General features: G+C 38.2%; 1 protein-coding gene across 9 annotated transcripts in view; it reads left to right on the forward strand.

The window, feature by feature from the left end:
- The window catches only part of BDP1 (B double prime 1, subunit of RNA polymerase III transcription initiation factor IIIB), a 64,209-nt gene that overhangs the window by 20,741 nt on the left and 16,879 nt on the right, over positions 1 to 26,589 (forward strand). For 6 of the 9 annotated variants that reach the window (XM_042829367.1, XM_042829369.1, XM_042829368.1 and 3 more), the window contains exons 7-26: positions 482 to 576; positions 1,161 to 1,215; positions 2,209 to 2,352; positions 3,784 to 4,065; positions 4,403 to 4,577; positions 5,620 to 5,779; positions 7,529 to 7,605; positions 9,575 to 9,719; positions 10,380 to 10,456; positions 11,007 to 11,163; positions 11,561 to 11,643; positions 12,779 to 13,010; positions 13,461 to 13,564; positions 15,102 to 15,312; positions 15,769 to 15,956; positions 19,798 to 20,014; positions 20,539 to 20,654; positions 22,100 to 22,316; positions 23,535 to 23,746; positions 24,737 to 25,124. In XM_042829367.1, coding sequence (XP_042685301.1) covers positions 482 to 576; positions 1,161 to 1,215; positions 2,209 to 2,352; positions 3,784 to 4,065; positions 4,403 to 4,577; positions 5,620 to 5,779; positions 7,529 to 7,605; positions 9,575 to 9,719; positions 10,380 to 10,456; positions 11,007 to 11,163; positions 11,561 to 11,643; positions 12,779 to 13,010; positions 13,461 to 13,564; positions 15,102 to 15,312; positions 15,769 to 15,956; positions 19,798 to 20,014; positions 20,539 to 20,654; positions 22,100 to 22,316; positions 23,535 to 23,746; positions 24,737 to 25,124 — 3,335 coding nt within the window. The remainder of the gene's footprint in view (positions 1 to 481; positions 577 to 1,160; positions 1,216 to 2,208; positions 2,353 to 3,783; positions 4,066 to 4,402; positions 4,578 to 5,619; positions 5,780 to 7,528; positions 7,606 to 9,574; positions 9,720 to 10,379; positions 10,457 to 11,006; positions 11,164 to 11,560; positions 11,644 to 12,778; positions 13,011 to 13,460; positions 13,565 to 15,101; positions 15,313 to 15,768; positions 15,957 to 19,797; positions 20,015 to 20,538; positions 20,655 to 22,099; positions 22,317 to 23,534; positions 23,747 to 24,736; positions 25,125 to 26,589) is intronic. The other 3 variants (XM_042829373.1, XM_042829372.1, XM_042829374.1) reach the window with 3 other exon arrangements.

The following is a 26,589-nucleotide window of genomic DNA, read 5'->3' on the forward strand; positions in this document are numbered from 1 at the left end:
GTGGGCTCTCTGACCAGCTGTATCAGGAAGTTGTCCTCTACGCATTCCAGAAACCTCCTAGACTGCTTCCTCTGTGCTGTGCTGTACTCCCAGCATATGTCAGGGAAGTTAAAGTCCCCCATGAGGACAAGGGCAGGCGACTGTGCAGCTTGTGCCAGCTGCTTATAGAATACCTCATCTGTCTCTTCATCCTGATTTGGAGGTCTATAACAGACGCCCACCAGGGTGCCTGTCTTGTCAGCCCTTCCTCTGATCTTTATCCATAGGGATTCAACGTTATCGTCCCCAGTCATAACCTCAGTAGCATTATCACTTATGCTAGCTCAGCTGAACTTGTAGTCTCTGCAGATAACCTAAAAATTATCTATCTAGTTGTTGTAAGTTTTAAAGATGTTTGTATTTTAGGTAACAAGAAGGTGATTGCCTTAAATATGCTCAGTTATGTGTATGTATAGCTATGCATCTTTTCTTTTTTCCCCAGAAACAGATATGTTCTTTTTAGCTATCAGTATGGTTGGAACAGACTTCTCCTTGATTGGACGATTGTTTCCTCACAGAGCCAGAGCAGAAATTAAGGTAGATGTTAAAACACTGAATCCAACATCTCAGCATCTTGTTTCAGTTTTTTGTTTCCTATTTTTGTGTTACTATGATTCCTATTGGTATTGATCATTGGCTCTATAGAAATTATTTTAATAAATGTTTCAGGAGATAGGAATCTCAATTATTAATATACTGACATGAATTCTGAACAGAATATTTTCTGAATCTAACATATCTGAGCACAGTTTGCCTTGATTTTATTTTGACTGCAAATACTGATGAGCACAACTATGAGACTTTTTTGTGGTACCCTTCTTTGTATTTGTCTGGGAAAACCTCTAGTATTTCAAACTGCCTGAATTAGAAATAAGAAAAAAGATGTTGAAAAGAATCAGAAACTGAGTGATGATATGTGTTGGTGACAGTAAAAACAAACATAGTTTTGACATTTAAAAACAGATGGCAAACTTGTGTTCAGTCAGCATGCTTGCAAGTGTTTACAACTTTGGTTTGTAGAAAATTTTCTTGCTTTGAAGAAGGCTCATATTGATCTGTTGTGCTACTAGATATGGCACAGCACTTCTTCCTTACTGAAAAAGGCAATTTTTTTTTTTTAGAACAAGTTTAAACGTGAAGAAAAAGCAAATGGATGGAGGATAGACAAAGCTTTCAGTAAGTAAAGCGTACCCCACTTTTCTGTGAGTCAGTTAACTAGCAATTATGTTCTTTCATTGTCATTTTTTGCTCTGCTTAAGTTAACTGTGACTAAGATTGGTCATAGCTGAGTTTAGAAGCTGAAAAGTCTTAGGTTTTTTGTTTGGCTGACAGTGAAGTCTTTGATTTCTTGCTTTTCTATATATTGAACATTTTACATTAATATGCATTTTCCATATATATTCAGTTAATCATTCTGGTCCTATTTAGCAGAGTTACTACTTGTAAACTGTTTTGAGAATCTTTAAATCTTTTGTGTGTTATTTGAGTGGGAGATATAAGTCCTGAATTAGCATGTATTCTGCTTACAGAGAAGCAAAATAGCTTCTGACAGGTTCTTGGTGATGCCAGGCAAAGCATTTGTAGGCAGGCCAATAGTCGTAAACAGAAGGAAGAGCAGATCTTACCCAGCTGGTGAAGGGGCTTTCTAGCTATACAGCACTATACTGGCTTCCCAGGAAGCAGCCCAGGTCCAAGAGGTGCCCTCCCTTCTGTAGCTGATGCTTATATGAGCACAAGGGGGCTCCACCCTGGATCAGCCTCTTCTGCTCACATGGGGAAACGATGTGCAAACAACTTGTCTATGATCTCTAGTCCATCTACAGCCCTTCTCCAGGTACTCAATCACCAGTTCAAGCTGTGACCTGACAGTTTCCCTACATGATGTTAATGCGTTGTATGATACTGTGATAAGTACTGTAACCATTTCACTATCTGTTTTTAAAAACCAAGCTACCTAATAATTTTTGTCACCTCTTGTTCTTTCTCAAGTGATGCAGAATTTGATAAGGGATTCTCTATTTAAATTCACATAACCTTTTTGTTATGTAAATTTGCTTGTGCTTTTTGTTATTGTAATGTATTAATGACTATTTTACAAAGGAGAAAAAAATTCTCACCTTTGATTTTTTTTTTTTTTTTTTTAACTATTTTATTGCTTTAATCTGAAAGAAGAAAAGCGGCCCTTTGATTTTGAATTGTTTGCCCAGCTTCTTGAGAAGGTCTTGGCAGATGAGGAAAAGAGGAGGCAGAAGACTGTTAAGAGCCAGAAGCCGAAGGAAAAGAAGCCACTGAGGCCTAAGAAGAAGCCAAAAGGTATTTCAAAAGAACGTATGAGAGCACAGGCCAATGGTTAGTAAGATATTGCCAGCAGAAGTAAAATCCTGTAGAGAATTTCTGTCTTCCCTGTTCTAGACACAGTGAGAAAATCCTGTCTTCATAGTTAAATTCTTCTTTAGATAGAGTTTCTTGATACAGTATTGAGAGAATCGTTGAGGCTGGAAAAGACCTTCCAATCTAAACCTCTCCTGTGCAAGTTAAGGCCATTTTTTTGTGTCCTATCCTAATAATTGGTGGCAGCCTGTTTCTTAAGGCACATTTTCTATGGACAGAATTGTGAGACCACACTGAGTGGGCCTCTGTTATTTGAAACGCTGATATTCTAAAATAAGTGTTCTAATTTAATTAGAATCTCAGTGATTTGCTAATGAATTTCCTGCTGCTGTTTTTTTTTTTTAAAAAAAAAGATAAATGTGATAGTGGCAATAGTTGCTAAATATATAGCATCTTATTATTTCATTAACTGTGACAGGTCCTTTCATAAATCTGCCTAAAATAAAAATTTCTGACACCATTTCAGAAATTTTGTGGGGTTTTTTGAATGTTTGTTTCATAACAGCCCATTTCCTTACAAAAAAAAAAAAAGAGCAACTCTCTTCAGGGGGTGCTAGCCAAGAAGCAGTGTGTCAATTTAATTCTTAAAATCGACACAGCTGTTGTTCTGTATCACTCATTTCAGATTCGACCGAGGAAAAGACTACCCAGTGGGCTTAAAGTTGTATGCAGAAATGGTGTTGCCAGACTTTAATAGTATGTTTAATGTACATCATGTTAAGCAATGTGAATGTGCTTTTCTGTTTCTCCTGCATTTTTGATTACTTGGAGGGTAACAAATATAAGAGTAATAAAAAGAACAGGGAAGGAGTGTTTGGTGGTTGTCGGATGTTCCACATAAATTCAATATCATCACAAAATGTTCTGGAAAATGAAGGAAGTAGAGTTTTAGAAATGCATTAAGTCCAGAAGAGAGCTTATGTTATGAATTATTAGCCAGATAATTATTTTAAGCTTTCTTATGTAAAATAAGAATGCTTCTATCGATCAAAATTACATCTTCCTGATGTAATTTCTGCAACCATGACTATCTCTTTCTGCAGAGATAGAAGAATTCTTTTTAGGATTAGCAATGCCTGTTTTTACTGGACCCACAAATGGCTGCATAATCCAATAAAAATTATAGGAACAAGAACATTTGATAATTGCATCCTTTTGTCGGTTTATGCTGGTCTAACTGCGGTCCCAGGCGCAGAACATGTTTTGTGTTCAGTGCTGAAGCTTCCTTGTTTTCTTGCAATATACTGACACTGATGTATGGATTCAAAAGATAATGCTAGTGGGATTATCTTCTAAATTTATGACTCTTAATACTCTGCCAGAATAGTAATTGGAGCCCTATTGTGTAAACAGCAAAAGTTGCCAACACAGAAACTACAGATAACCAAGATCTTCAGGAAGCCAGAATTTCTGATGCAGAAACAGAAGCTGATACTGTGACAGCTGAGAAGGAGAATAAGGAATCGCTGGGGGCTTCTGAAGAGGCAGAAGAACAAGTTTCATTAGAGGCAGCGTTGGTGAATAAAAAAAGAAAAAGGAAGAGAAAAGATGATCCTGAACAGGAAGTGGAAAATCATCCAGAAGAGTTGGCTGTCCCTTCGGAAATCCCTGAGGAAGGGAAATCATCTAAGAAAAGTAAGAGGCAAACATGCTTACTTGTTCAAATATAATTTTTTTTGTAAATACATGCAAGCTTAGAAATGAAAACTGAGTTTTTTATTTCGTATCACTGATCTGCCTTGAAAGGTTGTAGAACAGTGATCTTCAAAGTCAACTTTTGTCCTAAATCTAGGTGTTGCATTTTGTTGTAGCTGGAAACACTTCTCTTAAAATGTAATACCTAGGAGACATGTTCTGCTGGGATTTTTCTTCCTCCTAAGTAAACACTTTCTTCACTGTAGCTAGGATGCAAAAGCTGGAATTTTAAGCTGATGTGCAGAACGTCCAGATTGATTTAATTCTTATTTATTAGCAGGAAAAAAAATGGTCAATGATACAAATGCTACTGGTCATACTGTCTGCAGAGAAGACCTGGGCAGTGTTATTGAAGAAGAACAAGATGATCTACCTGCTAAAGAGGAGGAGAGATCACTCTCCTTTTTATCAATGGACAAAACAGAGAGAGAAAGTGATTTCAGCTTACACAGGTACTGTTTGCAATGGAACGCTTAGGAAGAAAAAAAAAAGTGATTTAAACTTTTAACATTACTTTTATTTATTTGTTTTTGCCATCACGTGGAGTGGCAGAAAATTGACAGGTTTTTAGTTTCTAAGGACTGTCTTTGGTTTCAGTAAGTTGCTTTTTATTTACAGCGTTAATTTTTTTTCTGCCCTAATACTGCCCCAGTGTTTCCCTGTTTTAAAAGGAGAGTTGGGCTATGTATGGCTATTTATGAAGGCAGGTCACTTATCCTGACTACCAGTGTTTCTCAAAGCACTGCTTGGTAATGTTCATAGAATCATAGAATCACCAAGGTTGGAAAAGACCTAAAAGATCACCCAGTCCAACCGTTCACCTATTCCCAATAGCTCCTACTAAACCATGTCCCTCAACACAATGTTATTAGGTAACATTGCTTTACCCTTGGAATTTTCATCTATGGACTTTGGGAAGAGAGGCAGACTTTTTGTTTCAGTGTTGGGTATTTGACTAGAAAGCTAATAATTGTTTTGTTAAGCTTCTTCTGTTTGAAAGTTTTTTATATATGAAGTGATTATGAAGATGTCAGGACTGATTGATAATTTTGTATGTTGCTTGCTCTGTATATTAATGTCGTAAAAGTTATTTCATACAGTTTCCCAGAAACTTTTATGTGCTTTAATTCCCCTTTGGAAGTATATGAAAGAACAGTACTTGTCCTTGAACTCAGCATAGTTACAGAAGATAGGTAGCAATTACATCTGTGCAATGTTGCTATCAGTGAAGTCTGTTATTAAGACTACTTAGTCTAGAACGTTCAAGGGATGTTTTAAAATCAGGTGTTAAAGCAACTTTTCTACTTTAGTAGCTTAGATCATGGAAACGTCACTAAAATTTGTCAGATTGTTTTGTACATAATCATTTAAAATCAAAATTCCTTACTGCTGTAAATCTAAATTTTATATGTGCAATTTGATCTGACTGTAAACAACAGTGGATTTTAATTAAAGTACAGCATTATTGTTTGTGTGTGCTTTTATTGATTTCAGCTTTCAAGATAGCAATGATGTCAAACTAGCATCAGAAGCTACTAAACTAGGAAGCCCGGATATCACAGGTGATACATCACAGGAAATTCAGCTTTCAGAGCGTCCAGTTTCAAGAACTAGAAGCAAAGACAGACAACTTGAAGAACCTAGAGAAACAACAGTATGTTGGGGTTTTTTTTGTGCTTTTCTGCTTTATTTAAAGCTTCCTCTTTATTACTCAAAATATTTGTGTAGATCAAAGCTATTCTTTGATTGTGTGGGGTTTCTTGTAGCCTTGTTTTGACATTAGATGCAAAAAAAGGCAAGAAACCTGAGATACTTCCAGAATCTAAATATTACCAGTTTTCATTAGCTTTAATGGGCTGTTACACTGCCTTATCTCACAGGCAATTTATAAAGCTGAACAGGTTATTTATTCAAAATTGAGGCAGTGCAATATCAGTAATAAAACGTGACATGTTGCCTTGGAGCCAGTTTTTTCTGCTCCATGCTTACCAAAGAATGTTGGAATCTGAGCAGGATAAGCGTAGGGTTCTTTCTGATGCCTCAGAACAGAAACCTGACTAAACTTTTGCTTGCTGATCCTGGCTGGTTTGAGATATTCCAGGAAACATAGAACAAACTGAAACAAGATTGAGTTGTCTTGTTCAGATACGTTCTAATCGGATCCAGCAGTTTAGAAACTTCTTGAGATTTCATGTAGCTTCTTTCATAGACCTTATGCTCGTGATTTCATGTTTAGTAGCCTTTTCAGGTCTGCAGCAGCACACTGAAACTTCCTAACTTTAATTCACATAATATAAAAGTGCATTCTTTGGATTGTTTTAAGTCTAATGCCTGAAGGCTAAACTATTATTTTATAATATCATTTTTCCTCTCTTCAGCAGTAGATTCAGGATAAAGAGTGCTTATCTTACATTTCAGCTTACATAGGCTGTTTCCCCTGGTCATAATTCTGTCCTTGCACCATTGCATCATTTTTGGAAATTAATATATGGTTTGAAAACTTGTTTTTGGGAATAAATTACTTTTAAATCACTTTTTAAATAAATCACTTTTTAAGACAAAGAAGTATCTTACAGCTAAGCTCTACAGAGAAAGATTAGGAAATTCTAAGTCTTAGCATCTCCCTGAAGTGGTGAGCAAATAATTTCTGTTTTCACCTTTTAGATTCTATTTACTGAAACAATGGCTTCATCTGAGTGGAAAATTAATTACTTTCAGCCTTCACAAAATCTAAATGCCTGTAGTTGGAAATGTTGGAATGATGCAGTATCATGATGCATTGTAGTTGGAATAATTTATAAACATAAATGAACTGAAAAATGTATGTTTGTTCATTCAATGAATGAGCTCTGCATACATCACCTTATCATAGTGGCCTTAGCAGCCAGAATAACCAAACTCTCTGGCTGATTAACTGTGGCTTTTTGACATGAGAAAATGGTGAGTACTCCACAGAATAGACTATTTCAGAAGGTCTTTAAGGAAAATTTTTATTGTGTTGGCCTGCTGTAGCAGATTTTCTTTAAAAATTAGAAATAGCCAACTAGTGGTGTAGAATGCAATTTTATCAATATAATTAAAGAATTGAATCAATTAGACAATAGGCTTTTATTTTAATTCGGTAGATAGCCTCCATGGAAGCTTTATTGTAGCTGTGATTAGTTTGCTGTTGTCTCATTTTTTTTCATTTTCAGAGTTACCATCAGTGTTATGTAGGAAACTGATTTAAAAACTAGACCTGGAGGCTAATCCTAACTGTTACTGCCCAAAGAATCTGTTTTCAGCTTCATTCAGTTAAGAAAACAAACTGATTTTCTTCATGTTTCTGCCTGTTCTTACCTTATAGCAGAGTTCTTGCATGCTTATTTCTTGATTTCTAAAATACTTTTAAAATCTTACTTAGAACGCAGACACATGTGGTTTACATAAACCAGAGGAAAAGCAGAATGCATCAGAAAGTGATTCTCAGTCTCAACTAATGTAAGTAGAGTTATTTTTTTACCTCATGGGTTACTTGAGCTAAACCTTCATTTGGCTATATTTCCATTTCAGCTGTTTAGGCTGGACCAGATGACTATTTTTGTATTTAAGAAAGTATTTTTGATAGAAATTTTGATTGCTGAGGACTGATTAATGCTTCAGCTAAGACATGCATGGTATTGAATATATACTAGAAAGAAGGCTTAACAGAGCTTATAGAGAGCTAGTTCCTCTACAGTCAGCAACAGTGAGATTTCTCTGAAGAAGTGTTTCTGTTTTGTGAGTGAACCTTTGTTCTGAAAGTTGATCTTGTAAAGAGCTTCACTGTATGCTTTGAATATGAAATATGGCCATCATAGAGTATTTGTTATGTACATCATGTGTGTGATGTGTTCAGACCCTCCTAATTGGAAGATGTTGCTCTCTGGAATTTTTTAAGTTGAGATGCACCTTTCCCCACTGCCTGTCATGACTGCAGTCCATTGTCAAGCTAAGCTTTTAACTATTTCTTACTTTTATTTCTGTAACTGATCAGTGGTGTTTAAACAACTGTGTCTAAAATTTCCATTCTATGTGATAGAGGCTTAATAATCTACCAGCGTATGTATGATACAATTCTTTAAAGTTGGTTAAGGGCTGGTCTACGAAATCATGGTAACTTAACAGCCCTTTTAAATATTCAAGTTTTGCCCTTCTGTCATTGCCTTTCTGAAGGGCAGCTCAACATCATGGTAAAGAATGTCAGTTTTATCTTTCCTGTGCTGAGAACAATGTAAGAAAAGATAACAGTAAACAGTCTGAAGATTATCAGTAATATTTAGGGCTCTGGCAAGTTGTGTCTAAATCTTAAGACTCTGTTGTGGTGGTTAGGGATAAAGAAATTGATTACCTGTATGCCTATCCTGGTTCCATCTGGGACAGAATTGATTTTCTTCATAGTGTCTGGTATGATGCTGTGCTTTGACTTTAGGAGGAAAAACAGTGCTGATAACACTGATGTTTTTGTTGTTGCTAAACAGGGCTGCACAGAGCCAAGAATGTTTCAGCTTCTTAGCTTTTCGTGCTGTCCTGCCAGTGAAGGGGCTGGGAGGACACAAGAAGCTGGGAGGGGACAGAACCAAGACAACTGACCTGAACTGCCCAAAGGGGTGTTCTGTGGGTGCCCAACATTTTGGCTTGTCTGGGCTACACTGAGTTAAGATGAATTACTTGTTATGGGCTGCATACACAAAGGCTGCTCTGAAAGTAATACCTCCTATTTATTTTCATGGAAACAACAGTGGATAAAAAGTGAACAATAATAACACTATTTGATAGAACAAATTCTCAGCTACGAAGCACTATTTTTTCAGCATAGCTATCGCCATTAGCTGTACATTATCAGCAGCAATGAACTAGAGCTTGCTTGCCATGCTTGTAGAAATCTGCAGAGGTGATCCACTGTCACTATCACCACTGCTGAAAAGCACCATCCATCCACAACCACACTGTGCCCATGTCCGCCGGGTGGTCTCCATAAACGTTCATCAAACACTGATGGATGTCAGTGGATGCTGTTTTTCTCTGCATGGAGGAATTCAGTTCCAGACCTCTGCTTCATCTGCTTTTCTGTGTCAGACACCATTCTGCCAGACTGCCCCTCTGCTGCCATCTTTCAAGTGGCAATAAAATGGCATGGGAACTGGCGGGAAGGTTCAGCCTCCAGAGCCATACTACCAACATCAGTTTCTGACATAGTGGGCCAACACAATAAAACAGGAGGTGTTACTCTTGGAGTAGCCTTCAAAAATTATATGACATAGTTAACGTATATAAGTAACAATTTAATTTTTAATATTTTTTATTTTAGAAAGAGGGCAACAAAAACACAAAACTACTGGGTTATTTGAGCTTATCTTTTTGGAAACTGATGCATCAGTGTCTGGTTCTCTCTAATAATAATATGAACTACCTCTTCTTATGTCTTAAGGAAAAGTGAAAAGCCAGCAGAGAGGAGGCGCTTGCAAAAACCTAAACCCAATATAATGAAGTTATCTGGTAAGAAAGAAGCAGTAAACCATGAGAAAATGGAGGCTGAGACTTCCTCTCCAAAACTTGTGAATACTACTGAAAAGGTCAGGAGGAAGAATTTTTCTTAATATGCTAGGGACTTGTATCAGTTCTGGTCAATGCTTATCCTCTGTATAAGCTACTGTGTAATATGTAGTGTTGTGAAAACTGCCTCTCAGGTATCTGTGCACTCATCCAAGAGTAACATTTCATGCTGTGCTTGCTTTTGTCAAGATAGGATTAATATTGTACATAATGGCCCAAGTGGTGCTGTGTTTTGGTTTCGTAATGACGATAGTGTGGGTAGCACACAGATGTTTCAGTTGCTGTTGAGCACTGCTTGTACAGAGCCAAGGTCTTTTCCATTTCTCGTACTGTGCTGTCAGCAAGGAGGCTGGATGTGCCCAAGAAGCTGGGAAGGAACAGATAGTACCAAGTCACCAGACAGTTATACCAAGTAGTGCTGGAAGGCTGTGAGTTTGCTAAGGCTGCCATTGCAGAGGAACTGACTGTGGTGGTCAACAATTGTATTTTGCATTCCTTGGTTCTTTCCTTTTGTTTAATTTTTCTTTTTATTAAGAAATTGCCTTCATGTCAACCCATTTCCTAACTTTTGCTCTTCTGAATCTCTTCCCCTCCATACCTCTGGGAGGGAAGTGAGCAAGAGTCTGTGTTGTGCCTAGCTGCCCACTGGAGTTAAACTGCAACATTTGCCTTAATTCTAGTGCTCTGAGGAAGACAGTGGTGGAAACAGAAGTGAAATCACAGAAGCAGAAAGCATGGATTTGGGTACTCCTTCTGAGTAAGTATTGAGATTGCTTTTCTGGTCATCACTAACTGTCTGTAATTGTTAATTTGTTTTGCATAATGCTGTTAGAAAAACCACAACACTAATAATTAATATGGATCTTAAGATTTGACTGGAATTTTCATGGATGATTCCAGTAATGGTTCTGTAGTAGAAGATATGTGTTTTTTCTGGGAAACTGTGGTTAGTACTACTTCTATGAAGTACAGCTTGGAATTTGGGGGGGGGGGAAGTGATAACAATGGCTTTGCCCACAGCCCATCTGCCAGCTGTTTCTGATGCTTGGAGAAGCAGAAATGGCACACAGTCCTCACCAGTGTGATTACTTCATATATTTTCAACATCCAGATGAATGGAGTTTCCATGCTCTAAATACTAAACAATGTTTGGTACTTACATGAAAGAACTTGCAAAATGTGTGCGAATGTTTCCAAAGGTAACTCAATGTAATATTTACTCCCAAGTGTAGAAAGCTGTATGAGTCGTTGGACATTTGGCTTGAATATTATGGAGTAAATGTCATTATTGTGAATCCTTTGTGCAGAGAGCCTGAGAAAACTGTGTTTGCAGTAGCAAGAATTAGAGGAAATCGACAGAGATTTAAGCCTAATCTTACAAGGGCATCTGGAAGAAAAGAGCATGAAAACAACACAGAAAATGATAAGATGTCCCATCCAGAGTCTAAGGAAGAAACTGAAAAGGTATTGATAATGTAAGATAACTGGAAATAACATGTTAGTTAAAAAACTGTTGGATGCAACAGCAATGTTCTCTTTTTATTTCCTGAGTGTGACCAGGAATTAGCACTTACTTAACCATCACTGCTTCTATGATGTTGTGTAGAGATCTCAGCTTAGGTGAAGGCTTGTTGCACAAATGTTAGATGTCAGTCTCTCATGCCATGCAGCAAACACATCTTTGGTTTTTTGAACTAGATTTTACAGCACCTTTCTGGCTATGTGATACTGCATAAATGATTGCATCTGTCATGAGCAGCCTGTTTTGTATCTTGTCATGGATAGTTACCTAGTCTGTTAGGTAATGCTGCACTTGATAAATACAAAGGAGTTAATGTCTTAATATTCTATTTCTACTCAGAATACTGACCAAAACACTAAGTTTGATGTTACCAGTGGAGAGGCTGCAGAAAAAGATGATAAAGTCTTGGAGATGGTGTCTCAGTAAGTATTGGGATAAAAAAAAGATGCTGCTTTCTTGCAATTGGCTACCCTCACATCTGGTAATGTTACACAGCATAGCAGTTACACAGAATCACAGAAAATCGGTATCTTCTAAATCTTGCAGTTCTTAAAACAGAAATTTCTTAAGCAGCTTTTGCAGTGAGATAGAAATTCAGAGAACAGTAACATTGATTCATTTATTCCATGCGTGAAATAAAGAAGTTAGCTGTTTTTAGTTTTAAAGGAGTGCTTTTAAATGAATCAGTCCCCATGATGAGTGCGAAAAATTAGCTAGTCCCTTGCAAACTAAAGCAAGCTTTCTCTAATAGCTGTAATATTGACATACCATAATTTCAGTGGTGAAAAGCATTGAGTGTTTAAGCGACGGGAATAAATGTTTGTATTCAAAGCATAGTTAAGCATTTAAGTGTTGGCATCAGGAGAAAAAAAACATTCCAGTATGGATAGTTTATTGTGTATTTTAATTAATATTAAATAAATAACACTTAACAAATAAAGTGTTTCCTGTGTTTATGTTCAGTAGAGAAGTGACAGATGTGGTGTGACAGGAGAAATGTATTTTACAGGAGAGTTAGTTAAAAAGAAACGCATTGTCTTTTTACTTAATCCTTTTAGAGAGGGTGAAGGATGAGCATACAAGGTTTGATCAGGCATAAAAATACTTGAACAGTTAGTTCTGTCATTATCTTTCTTGCTGTATAATGTAGCTCTCAATGTGAAAGCATAGAAGAATGTGGTACTTGTGGATACATCTGATATTTACACGTCAGTAAGATTATTAAGTCATATTTTTATTCTTTGAAAGTTTCTGATACCTTTCATAGCCTTCATTAAATTAGGTTCTTCTGCTTCTGTCATGGATATGAACATGAGAGCGCCATTGTGGGTTAGAAAAACATCTGTAGTGTAGTATGTGGAGAGAGAAAAGAACAGTGCACACATAAATTTTTATTTCTCAAGCACTTTTACAGTCTCCATGAACTTAGTAATGCATAGCTCTGCCTTATGGAACTGTATGTTATTTTTATTTCTTAAAAAAGAAATATTTATTTTCCTTAAGAGCCTTCCAATTTAAGATCCATAAGTACACAAGATGTATTATGTATTTTTCCAGGTCTAATGAAGCAGCTGGTTCACAAGAAGACAGCAAAAAGAGTGTGCTGAAACCAGCACCTTTGAAAAGAGGCCGAGTGCAGAAACCAAAACCAAATCTAGGAAGATCTGTTGCATGGAAAAAAGACCACAGACATGAAAAAGATCCTGAAGAGGAGAAGGTTGAAGGTGGAGAAGCAGAAGGACATGGAATACACCAGGTGAATGAAAGCAATGATTCATGCTGCAAAAATGTAAGTTTCTCAGACAGCTACAAAGACTGGGCCTTAGTAATAAAGGTGTAGGTATATGCCATTTAATTTGTAAGCATAGCAGTTGTGTATCTTTTTCTCTCCAGTTAGATACAATTTTCTAATGCTTGTACTTAGATTCTCCTTTCTGTGGAGACAGAGATTATACTTCACTTTGTTTTCCTTATTGGTGATACCAGATTTGAAAAGAGAAGTGCTGAATAGAGAGGTTAATGTTGCAAAAAAACGACAATTGCAGATGGAATGTATGCAGCAAAATAACAAATCTTTATCTTTAAAGTATTCAGTAATTTTAGCTGATGAACAAGAAAAAATAACTTAATTTTTGAGGTTTTTTAATAAGAGAGTGATTAAAGTAAACATTTTTCCTTCCAAAGAAGAGATTGGCCAAATCTTTTTTTCTTAATAGAGTGAAACTTATATTCCTCTTAGGATATGGTTGGTGCTCCCAAGAAAAGTCCACAGAAGCTAAAAGCTGTGGAAAATGAAAAAGGACCTTCAGATGTCTTGAAAGATGTTTCAGATTTCAATACAGGGTAAGGTTAATTTCTAAGTGGACAGATGGGGTAGTTCAAAACCATCAGTATCTCCAGACACACCACACTTGAGCATTGAACTCTAGAGCTAAGTATCTTGTTACAAATATAAAGCTTGCTTTTAATCAAGACAATACTAAACCTAAACAACAAACAAACAAAAAAACAAAATCCAGAAGCTCTGTGGGACTGATCTTCATGATGAACCTCGTTTTCAAATAAATCTCTAAGGGATACTCAGTTCCTGTGGTTATCTTCTCCATGTTGGTCCTAACAGCATAAGCATCATAAAATGTTTATGTAAGTTCCTCAGTATAGGGTTGGTTTCCTATAAAACCATGAGTGTGCAGTCTTTAGGCTTGTCTGGAATGTATCACATGAAGAGAAATTGTCCTGGGCTCATATTAAATACATAGGTCAGCCTGAAAGTAATGCCTTCTTTTTATTCCTAGCTACAAAGAGCACAACAGCACTATTTGATAGAGTAAATTCTGAGTCACAAAACACTGTTTTTCAACACCACCATTAGCAATACATTCTCATCATCAATGAACAAGAGCCTTCGTCCCATGCTTGTAAAAATCTGCACCAGCAGAAGTGGCCCACTGTTGCTACTGCTGAAGCACGTCACCCACTGCCTCTGTATGTTTTGTCTCCATGAATGTTCAGCAGGTGTTGAGGAATGTCAATGGGTGCAGTTTTTTCTGCATGAAGGAATTCAGTGACACACCATTCCTCATCCACACTTCCATGTCAGACACCATTTTGTCAGACTGCCACTCTGCTGCCATCTGTCAAAGAGCCAAAAATCTTAACAGAATATTGGTGGAAAGGTTGGTTCCACCAACATTCGCCTCTGATGTCGTAGGCCAACATAATGAAACAAGAGGCATTCCTTTCAGAGCAGACTTCATATGATGTTTGTCAGAGATTTTGGATCCCCGTGCTCTGGTTTTGGCTTGGACAGTGCCAATCACACCTTGATGTTGGGTGGTGGCTGAGCAATGGGTGTGCAGGGGGCCAGGCTGGGCTGCTTGATGGGGAAGAGCCATCACTGTGATGGTGCAGGGCAGGAAGAAGCCACAGGATGTGCTGAGCGGAGCCAAGCCGTACACAGCCCACAAGCCACAGCTTGGACATATCTGATAAGTTGTCCTTTGGATTATGAAAAAAGTGAATGAATAAGAATTTTTAAAATGCTGTAGGTCTCTTTCGTAGTTCTAGAAATTATTAGCTAGGTAAAGGATTTGGTAAAATGTTCACAGTCCTCCTGGATGTGACTAGAAATTGCAGTTGTTTTGAAATTGCTTCTTTTTTCTTACATTTGCTGACCTACTTGCAAGTTACAGGTTCTTGATGATGTTCAATGTGCTTTTGGTTGGACCTTTTCATAATGTCCATTACTTTGTTCTTGTTCTAGCTACTGCAGAAAATGAAGTACAGTTTTCTAGCTACTGCCAAAAATTGTATACAAGTGTGTGAAATACGATTTGGAGAATTCACATTGCCTCATGCCATCAACTGTTTGTTTTTTCAGGGAGCCTGGTCCTGAGAACCAAGAGGACAAAACTGTTATTTCTTCAGTTCAGTTACTGAGGAGTCGGTTCCATAGACCAAAGCCCAATTTCAGAACAACTAGTAGAAAAGAAGTGATGGATATAAAGAAAGGTGTATCACAAGAGGATGCCAACAAGAAAGAAAGTTTGATGCAGAGCAGTCATGAATGTTGCATCCTTCTTGATACAAATGTAAGGCTTTTTTTTTTTCTCCCCTCAGTTGGATTTCAGCTGATGAGTTTGTGGAACTACGAAAAACATTTGATGATTTAAAGAAATGAGAGATTAATCTTTTTAGAAACAATCCATTTTTCAAAAGCTATGATCTTCTGTGTGGAAACTCTTGTACTTTACAGTTGTTTCTACCCTGAGGTGGACTTCGTGAAATGACAGTGAAGAAATAAAAGTACTGAAAACAGATAACAAAGAAGAAACCTACATTTCGAGGTGTTTAGTTAAAGAAAGAAATACTAATTTTTCTTGGAAAGCCTAAGAAATTATTAGTGGACAATTAAAAGGAGATGGCCTTTTTGGACAGGAAACACTTTGGGGAGTGATTAATACTGAGCTTTGTGACATAAAAATATCTCCTTTTTGGGTTTAGTACCGTGACTTTTTCTTGCTCATATTTTTTTTCCTATTTTACAGAAAGCAGAAAATTGTGACGTTCTGCAGTCATTGGAATCCTTAGGAAAAGAAAAGTCAGTTGGCCCTCAGGATGCTTCTGAGAGCCCAAGTTTTAAGCCCCCAGATACACTTTCCGAATCAGAGTATGGCAAATCGGAGACTTGTCTACCTGTAAATAACCAAAATGACACCTCAAGTATTAATGCTGGGTAAGGGTCTAGCTGCAATTATACTTTGACTAACAACGAAGGCATTTTAAGAGGAAACCATTCTGCTAGTGGATTTCCAATTGGTGAAGAAAGTCTAATAAAAATACTGAATGTTACTTATTATAGTTTTAACGTTAACTGTATTAAAGCTCTAGTTACTGTTAAGCTAAGCATCAAATTAATGAATGTTCATTTTAGGTTTGGTCTGTAAGAGATCTAGCTTCAACTCCCCTGCCAAAGACAGGGACACCTCACATTAGATCAGATTGTTCAAAGCTGCCAAACAAGCTGGCCTTGAACACCTCTAGCTATGGGGTACCCACAACTCTGGGCAGCCTTTGCCCAGCACTCTGCCAGGCTTTTGTGAAGTCTTTCCCTGTTTATTATAAGCCCACTTTAAATGTTGAAGTGATTCAATGAGGTCTCCCCCAGCCTTCTCTTTTGCAGGCCAAATGAACCCAGTTCTCTGTCTTTGCACAGGAGAGATTTTTCTGGCTCTGATCATTTTTGTGGCACTCTTCTGTACCTTCTCTAATGGATCTACATCTTTCTTGTGCTGAGGACCCCAGAACTGGATGCAGTACTCCACATGGGGTCTCCTAAAAGCTGAGTAGGTGGGAAGAAACTCCTCCCCCATCCTATTGGCTTCTTTTTGATGTAGACCAGAATATAATTGCCTCTGGGCTGCAAGTGCACATTGCTGCAAGTGCAGCTCATATCCAGTTTTTCATCTCTTAAGCCCTTATCCGCAGTGCTGCTCTCATTCAGGTCATCCTTCCAGTCTTTGCAGGTTCACATGGGAGATTCACATGGGCTGGCATCTTGTGGATTGTCTAAATGGCATCTCTTCCATCAATTCAATTTCACCACTCAGTTTAATGTCATCCACAGACTCGCTGAGGATACACTCAACCCTCCTGACTCCCATTAATGAAGATATTAAATGGTATTACTCTCAGTACGGACACTATTTGCTACAGCTTTCCATTTGAACATGGAGCTGTTAACTGCAGTTATTTAGATGTGTCTATTCAGCCACTTCCTAATCCATCTAATGATCCACCCAATACATTCATATCTCTCCAATTGAGAAGCAAGAGTGTTGTGGGGGATCCGTCCTACCCCTGTTCCCCCTATTCCTTGATTTATTTTGTCCAGTGAGAAGGCAGTGATTATGGCATACTTCACTGACACTGATCAGGTGCACCAAAACACTTCATTAAATGTATTCTGAGCAAGGTGTTGCACTTACATCTATAATCATGTATTCTAAGCAAACTGTTAGCCTATGACTGATCAGTGTTCTGGGAGGTGGTAAATTAGGATGGAAAAGTTATATGACCTGATGTGTCCATTGCAGCATGAGGTCTGAGGGGGGGGCTCTTGCAAACGGGGGGGTCTCAGGCTGGCTGAAGGGAGCTCTGAAAGCTGTTCTTTAGTGTCCTGACTTTATATAACTTTTATGTGTGGTTTGCCATGATAAATGGGGGGAGTGGAATGAGGAGGGAAATCGGCTGTTACAAGGTATGCAAACAAAGATATTAGTAGGGATGTGAAAAATGCAAGAATTTACAGAAAAGCAGAGAATCTTCTGTTGGCTCCTTAAGATATCATTTTCAGTTCCCTTAAATGCCATGGATTGCTTATTTGTTAATCATCACATGGTTTTTATAGTCTCCACGTTTTTGCCAAAGGCAGCTCCTCTCTATTCCTTGACAACTTCCAGTCATAGCTCAGGCCTTTGACATGAATAATAGGTTGCACATCATTAGGTGTAGGTAATGCAAGTGGACTAACAGAGGCATAGCTGTGGCCTTATCTGGTCTGCATGGCTGGGGCAGTTCTTATTGTCAACTAGAGGACAGTTAATGGACCTGTGCCCTGTCGTGTTCTCCAGCCTTGCATGACCTCTCCCCTTTTCCAGCAGGCTATGCTTGGGCCCTACTCCAAAAGGGACCATATCAAAGGCCTTACAGAAATCAAGGTAGATGACATCGTTTGCTCTTCCCTTATCTACCAGTGGAGTCATTGCATTGTATAAGGCTCCCAGATTAGCTGAGCATGATTTGCCTTTTGAGAAGCAATGTTAGCTGTCTCTAATCAATCTCCCTGTACTCCATGTGCATTAACATAGCTTCCAGGAGGATCTGTTCCATGATCATACCTCACAGAGGTGAGGCGGACTGGTCAGGAGTTTGCAAGGTCTCCTCTTACACCCTTTTAAAAAAAAAATGTAAGTAATGTTTCCTCTTTTTTCAGTCACTGAGGACTTAGTGCCATGATTTTTCAAGTTTGGTGGTGATTGGCTCAGATACTTCCTCTGGCAGTTCCTTTAGGGTCATAGGATGCATTCATTCCCCATGGACTTGAGTACTTTCAGGTTCCTTGTGTAAACTCAGACCTGATCTTCTCATAAGATAGGTAGGATTTCATACTCCCAGACCCTGCCTTGAGATTCGGGGACTTGGGAGATGTAGGAAGAGCAGTTGTTGAAAACTGAGATAAAGTTGTACCTCAGTGTTTTCCATGCTGATGGTTGCAGGTGTCCTTGTCTCATTCAAGGGGCTGCAGTTTCTTTTGTCTTCCTTTACAGATGCATGTACTCATTAGAATCTCTTCCCAGGTCAGCTTAACTTTTCTGATCCCATTCCTACGCTTCTGTCAGTATCCCATTATTCTTCCCAGGATGTGAGTCTCTACTTCCACTGTCTGTGCATTTCCTCTTACATTTCAGTTTAACTGGGAGGTCCTGGCTCAGCTATGCTTGTCTCCTGCCTTCTTTGCCCACTGTCTTGCACATGGGAATCAAGAGTTCTTGTGCTCCAAGAAAATATCTTTAAATATCTGCTGGCTCTCTTCTTTTTCTGTGACGGCTGTTTTCAAGAGAATCTCATCCACTAGTCCCTTAAAAACTTGGAATTTCACTTCCTTAAAATACAGGGTCCTGACTGCATAGCTCAGCTAAGATCATGAACCAGCAGTTGATCACTGCATCTTCTCTGTTTGGACTTTCCTACCACATGAACTACGAAGTTATCCTCTGTATACTGCAAGGGTCTCCTCGACTGCCTGCAGCTGCTTTATCACTTTTCCAGTAGATGTCAGGGTGGTTAAAATCACCTGGCAGCATCAGGGGTTTGAAGAACTCTTCATCAGCACTCTCCATCTGGTAGTAAACACCAACCACATATTTTCCTTTGTTGATTTGGTCTCTAATTTTCACCCATATTATGTATTGCTGTTTTTTCAAGGACAGCACTAGTTGAAATCAATTTTATTTTTTTTTTTTTGTAAATAGAGGGCAATTCTTCTACCTTTCTTGCCTGTTTCTTCTCAACGGTTTATAGCCACTGATCACAATGCTTTAGGTGTGATTCGTACCACAAAGGCATGAAACAAACAGGATTTCACGACAGTGATCTGACCATATATTTTCTGCTCCACAGTGGCTGCTGGCTCCTGGTTGTTACCCATGCTACATGCATTGGTAAGGAGACACTTCAACTGGGCTGTCAAATACCTCACTTTTTAGGTGGAACCTTTTTGGAGGGCCAGAGGCGTTCATCCATTCTATTTTAGGATCACTTTTCCATCTTGTTATTTGTGAGCATTCAGGAGTCATTAAGAATTATTTCTGTTATGGAAGTAGTTAGGAGACAAACGGCTATACATATTTGCTGAAACAAAGATTTGTTTGCATAATTTAACATTCAGCATAACTTTGCATTTGTGTAATGTCTTTCAAAAAGTAAGCTGTGTCTTATATTATACATACAGTGAACCTGTGCTTTTCGATGACATGCTTTTGTATTAAATTTGATTTTGTTTCTGGTTGTGTTAGCATCAATAGAACAATCACAACTCAAGGTGAAGGTAAACAAGCACCTCTTCAACCTGTCCAATTAGTGAGGAGTGGATTCCACAAGTACAAGCCCAACTTGGGAAAAGGTTTTAGAAGAAAAGAATTGCAAATACCAGAAAATAATGAGGATAAAAAATCTGAAGCAGACAACTTGGAAGTGCAAAAAACTGAGTCTGCTCATCATGTGTCTGCCATTGTAAGTCTACTGGGAATAGCTACTTCGCCTTCAAAAATGTGATTCCAAGTTACATGTTCTGTAATACGCAGTTATATTAGAAAATTTAACTTTCATTCCCTGAAGCAGAGACACCATCTGCTATGAAAGAAATCCCACAAACCCTTGAATGTTGAGATATTGCAGGTATGAAATTAGTGAAGTCTACAACTTGTAGTATTAATGTCTTCTGGAAAATGAGGATCTAGTTTTGATTGGGTTGCATGACACATAAAAGGATTATGTACGTTTAAGTAACTAGAATGCAAGTTTGTTTTATATTGCAATACCTAACGATAGGCATTCAGCTCATTTTTTTCTCTCCTGCTTGAAGTCTGTGTTGGAGAATCCAGAAAGTGTCAAGAGAAGACGTAGGATAGTCTATTTTTCTGTAAGAGTTAAAGTCTTCTTTGTGTTTTTATAAGTGAACTTCTGTTTTATAACCTTGCTTGATTGTCCTTTTTTCATTCTGTTGGATAATACTTCTATTTTATTGCAAATCAAAGGGTAAAAGTGAAGCGGCACTGCATGAAGGAAATGTGCTGAGCAATGAGGAGCAGGCACAGGAAGAGGTGCCTCGGGTCCCCTGTATTTCTGAAAACCTACTGTGTGAACAAATCAGGTAGGGTCAGAGTGTAGCAAAATCATGTATGAAGAGTTTTCCTGTGGTACATAAAGATTTGTCTTTGAATTCTTTTCCTTTTATTTGTATTTCTCTGATTCTTTGATTTCAGTGCCTGTAGGCAGCTTCATTCCATGTTTCCAGTGCACACTTGTTAGTTAAGGTGAACTACTGTTGGTTTAGTTTTGGCTCTGTTGTTTTTTGTTTGTTTTAAATAGTGATACACTATTTGTCTGCAGCAGAGGTTTTTGAGTTGTTTGCTCTGAGCTGTGCCAGTTCTTAGATATTACATCAAAAATCTGTGCTGAACACCTGGAGAATTCACTGAGAATTGCAGCCGCTACCATTGAACCAGGGATCGGTGCATTAGTTTCACAAAAAGAAGGTCCAGTATCCCAGTAGTTCTGTTTTGTTCTATTTTTTGTTGCAATAAAACGTTAAAATATTAAAATAAGGGTTTTTTTTTTTTTTTTTTTTTCTTTTGCTTAAGCACATGAAATGTATTGCATGTGTTATGAAGGCTGCTCCAGAAGTAATGCTTCCTGTTCTGTTCTGTTGGGCCATGGTGTCACAGATGCATGTCAGTGGCGTGGCAGTAGAGATTGAACCTTCCCACCAGTGTTTCGTTCCATGTTGTTGCTGTGCAACAGATGGCAGCAGTGGGACAGTCTGACAGAATGGTGTCTGACATAAAGTGCGAATGAAGCTAAGGAATGGAATTGAATTTCTGCATGTAGAAAAAATCTGCAGCCATTGACATTCATCAACACATACTGAATGTTTATGGAGACCACACAGTAGATGTGAGCACAGTGATGGTGATGGTGTGTCTGTACAGCAGTATTACTGACACCTCTGTGCAGTTTTTTGTGAGCATGCAGGATCTTCTTCATCACTAGTGAAAATGTGTGACTAATGGTGGTGACTGAGCTGAAAAATAGTGAATTGTAGATTAGGATTTGTCCCATCAAGTAGTGTTCTTGTGCACTTTGTAGCAGTTGGTAGTTTCTTGGGAAATAAATAGGAGGCATTACTTTCAGGGCAACATATGCAGCCTGAGACAATACCTGTTCACTCAGTGCAGCCCAGGCAAGCTGTGAGACTGGGCAGCTAGGTACCAGCCCATTTCTGCAGCCTGATCAGGTCCCTCTGGATGGCAGTGTGAGCATCTAGCATATTGGTGAGTCCTCTTAGTTTCTTGTCATCTGCAGTTTTGCTGAGGGTAGGCTCTTCTGCTTCATCCTGATCATTTATGAGACAATTAGGAGGACTGGAGCCAGTATTGATCCCTGAAGCCAGTAGGTCTTTTGTAACTAGCTTTTGTGACGCTGATCTGACTCTTGTTTTGTTTAAGTGAATAAATAAATACACGGAAGACTTGAATTCATTTCTAACTGTATTTTGTGGTGCCTGAAAAGTAAAAGTTAAAAAATATTTTTTTCTAGGTCTAATGAAAAATTAAATTCTGGAGAAGAGAGTAATCAATGTGATACAAAACCTTCACAGCAAGCAAGGGTATCTGCCAGGAACCCAAAGCCAAACCTAACAAGAGCTCATAGAAAAAGGGGTCATTCTGAAGAAGATAGAAACAGGAGAGACGAAGACAGTGCTGAGACTAGAAATACAGAAGAGCATTTGTTAGAAAAAACAGGTGTATCAGTGGTAAGTGCTCATCATTTTGAGCCTGTATGTACTTCAGTTCTTGTGTTTAGCTTCTTAGAACTCATAGATGACATAAAAATCCAGTATGTAAATATAAATGGTTAAGGTGATGCTTTCCTTTTCTTTATGCTTCACAATTGGAAATAATGCTGAGTTAACTTAGGAAATATTTAATGTAAGGTGTGGACTAAAGTTTTACAATGTACGTGCAGAAATCTGGATTACCCAGCCTGTGGTAGGAGAATTGAAACATAATCATCCTTGAGGTCCCTTCCAAACCAAGCCATTCTTTGATTCAGTGATTATCATATGCATGCTAATACCATTGCCATTGAATTTAATGTTTGTTATCCATTGAACAATGGATAGTAAGGTAATATCCCATTTGTAATATCCAATACTACCTACAACTCAAATTTTCTAGAAGTATGGATCAATTTAATCAAATTAAGTTGATATGCATGTGAGTAAAGATCAGACTTTTTCTGCTTCAACTTCTTCAGCAGTCCTGAGCAATCTGATACTGATTCTTATTCTGTCAAAAGTTGTGGCATATAAAGTGTTTTTTTGGGTTTTTTTTTGATGGTCCTTGTTTTTGTGATGGATTACTAAAATCTTTCAGGTTTTTTAGCTAAGTACCCGTAGTTGGTGGAAATAATGCTTACTGAATTTTTAAGTGGAATTGCATTTCTCTAAAATGACAGTTCTATTCCTTTCCAAGCAGATTTTTTTGTATGAAAAGATACGGGTAGGAACTTTATGCCAGTAAGTAATGTATATGAGCAAAATTTGAGGCTCCTTGAACCTCTAGAAAAAAAATGAAGGCCTTTGTAATGGTCCCACATTACTTTCCTATCTCTAAATTGGAAAGATAGAGATTTGAAGGGTGGGCTATTCAGTAGATGAGGAACTGGTTGGATGGTAGCAGCAAGAGTGTTGTGGGCAATGGCTCCATATCCAGGTAGAGGCTGGTTCTGAATGGTTTCCCTCAAGATTCCATGTTGGCACCAGTGCTTTTCAGCATTTTTATCAATGACCTGGATAGTAAGATTGAATGCACCCTCAGCAAGTTTGCTGATGATTCTGAGTGCTGCAGTTGATACGAGGAATGCAACTGAACGTGCTCAAGAACTTCAAAATTTCTTCTCCAAATACTTTTATTACTAAAATGAGTTTAAAAATGTACTTAATGTGATAGCAATTGTCTCTTCTATTCAGGAAAACTCCAGTAACACAGAAGAAGCAGCTTCCTTCACAGAGTCTACAAGAAAACATGATTTTACGGACTCTGTTGAGAAACCATCCTATAAAAGAATCAGGCAGAATAGTCTTCAGTCTCCAGAGATACCATTAGAGAACGAGAGTCAAGTAGAACAAGAAGATTCTGAGCTTTCTGCACCTCAGCAAAAAAAATCAGACGATCAGATGAGGTAAAACAACTAATTTTAGTTTGCATGTTCAACTGATTGTTTCTGTTCTTAGACCTTAATAACTAGCCATAGTTCTGAAGAGTGTGTGTGTGAGAACACGTGCAGGATGTTAGCACTTCTGTCTTCCACCTGACCCATTCCAGATGCATGCAGATATCCCTATACCCTTTGTTTGCAGCTTCATAAACTGAACAGCCTGCACTCTCACCAGCCTACCCTGGGCTGCACTGTGGTCTCAGTAAAAGTTCCAGATTTTAAAAGGAGGACTTTAAAATACCCATACTGGGGACAAAGGGACTATGGGATTTATCTAAACAAACTGTGCTGAAAGTGCCCTTTGTTTGTACTTGGTTTCATTTTCCATTGGTTTCAGTTATCTATGGAAGCTATTTTAAGGGTGAAATTTGGAATTATTTTTGTTGCCAAGAGCAATTGTGACCATCTCGTTGAGGATGGAGATGGTAGCTAATTCAAAGAGATTGTGTGCTGAGAAACATGAGCAGATAATTAGTTCTCAGCTAACAGTTCTGGTTCCTAGGCATTAGTAAGATTAACTAAAATCTCATGGTTTCAGTTCTCTACTGTACTTTCAGCAGAGGAAAACTAGAGAAGTTCCTATGATTTAAAAAGCTTGCAAGTTTCACCTATCTCAAATGAAAGTTATTTCTAATAAAAAATTCCATATCTTGCAGATCTTATGATGCAGCTTTTCAGCACTCTGAAACTGCTTTCTGTATACTTAAAATCTTAATATACTTTCTGCATATGTGAAGATTTGGTTTTCAGATGGAGTAATATCTGAATGCATTTTTGCCAGTGTGTGTCAGGAAGTAACAGTATTGTATTCTTGATCACAGTGATCCTTTTCTCATTTTCTGTTCATTGAGTTTTGATTTGTGGTGTCTCTTTTTTAATATTTTTGATTGTATTAGACTTGATTATTATTTTTAACTTACTCATGTTATGTGCTCTTATTATGTGTTCTAAAAGACAATATAGGAGGTCATCAAAACAGATAGCATTACCAAAACATGGATTGGAGCTAAGAACTGGTTCATCTTCTGCCTCTGAATGTGAGGCTGATCCCTGTGAGACGGGGAATCAAAGACAAGAATTGAAATCAAGTTTTACTAGAGACAAAAGCATGAGAACTGCCCACAGAAAGAAACCTGTGAAGGAGCAGAGAAGTTCAAAAACAAGCAGCCTGGTGACCCTCTGGGCTTCTCAAGAAGATGAGGAGGAAGCAAATGACTTTGAGCCTGATGATGAAAATGAATGTTTTGCTCTAGAGGAAGTAAACAAAGCACCAGTGTTTGTTCCTGTAGGTCTTAGATCTCCTAAGCCTATTCCTGTTCAGATAGAGGAAACGATGGAAGAGGTATAATGTAGTTGTGTTCTGTGTACACGTTTGTTTTGTTTGTTTAAACAGATGCTTTTATTCTAATTGCAATTTCTATTGCTTGTTTTCTTTTCATCCCAGTTTAGTTCAATTCATTAAGAATAGTGTTGACAGTAGCAAGGATGTTTACTTGATACATGTACTTGGTTTCAAGTGAGACTACATCAGCCTGAGATCCAGGTAGTGTTATGAACTGTCAGTAGGTCTGCAGGGTGCTCACCAGGTAATTTATTTGGGACTGAATTTAGGCACAGCCTGACATGCTTACCGCATGTTTTGAGGCCTAGGATTGAGCAAATGGAGCATTTCAGTTCTACATTTGAATGTTAGGGAATGAGAGAGAAGTTTGTGTGTGTGGTTTCTGCCACTGCCGCGCCATCAGGGAATTTTAGGGGCGTGGTAGATTGACCCCAACCAGCAACAAGTCACCAACCCAGCTGCTTCCTCCTCACTCCCCTCTCTGGCAAGTCTGGGAATAAAAGTGAGAAAGTTGATATCAAGACAGTTCCATAGGCGATGTGAAAGCAAAGAGAAATGAGGAATTTATTCAGTACTTTCCACCAGCAGAGTGCTTCCTGAAGAGCAGGGCAAAGTTATGCAACCATAAGGGTTACTTGGGAAGACAGACACTGTCACAAACGCCTCATTCCTCCTCCTCCTATAGCTTCATCCTACCCATACTCCATGCAACCTTCACCCCCCTTCATTTCATAATATTTGTCATTCACTTGTTGTACACTATCTAGTGCATCCTTATTTAACCACAACCTCTTTTCTAGTCCTTCGATACATACATGGATAACATTCCCTTGGTCTGTGACTACCCCCATAAAATGTCCATCATATATCCACTGAGTTCATTTAGCCCATGACCTGTGTTCCATTTATTATGATGGTTGTCGAGGACAGTTGAAGTGGTGTGTTACATTGAATTTTTGATGCCAGAGCTGGCTCAGGCTGATCACTAGTACAATTTCTGGTTTCTCTGGAGGTTTGTCTTCTGTTCATGTGGTTCCTGTTATAGTACTTCTTGTAAAATAAAATGTAAATAATAGGTTAAGTTTAAATGTATATCTGTTGTAAGACCCAGCCCTGTATACCTTTAGTCCAGGCTGTAGAGTTTGACATAGCAGTAGACTCCACTCCTTCTCTATGCTCCAGTGCAATTCTTCCACAGTCTGGAGGTTCTTCAAGGGATATCCTGCTATATTTGGCATGGGCAGAGCCAAAGGCTGTGGTCCCTACATTTTGTCAACTGTTTTTTCAAAAGCTGTATGTTTTGCCTCTTCTGTGGACCACTTTTATAGCTAAGCGTACAGGCCTAATGTTCAACTGTGGTTTTAAACTAGAATTAGACTCAGAACTCTAAGACTATAGCGAGACTTAGTATCATCTCAATAAAACAAACACTAGAAAGGAAAGTGCCTCCTGCTCTCCTTTTGGT

Source organism: Centrocercus urophasianus, unplaced genomic scaffold (genome assembly GCF_019232065.1).
Source record: "Centrocercus urophasianus isolate 14NV4802_14NV808 unplaced genomic scaffold, USGS_Curo_1.0 seq_31, whole genome shotgun sequence".
Taxonomy (NCBI): domain Eukaryota; kingdom Metazoa; phylum Chordata; class Aves; order Galliformes; family Phasianidae; genus Centrocercus; species Centrocercus urophasianus.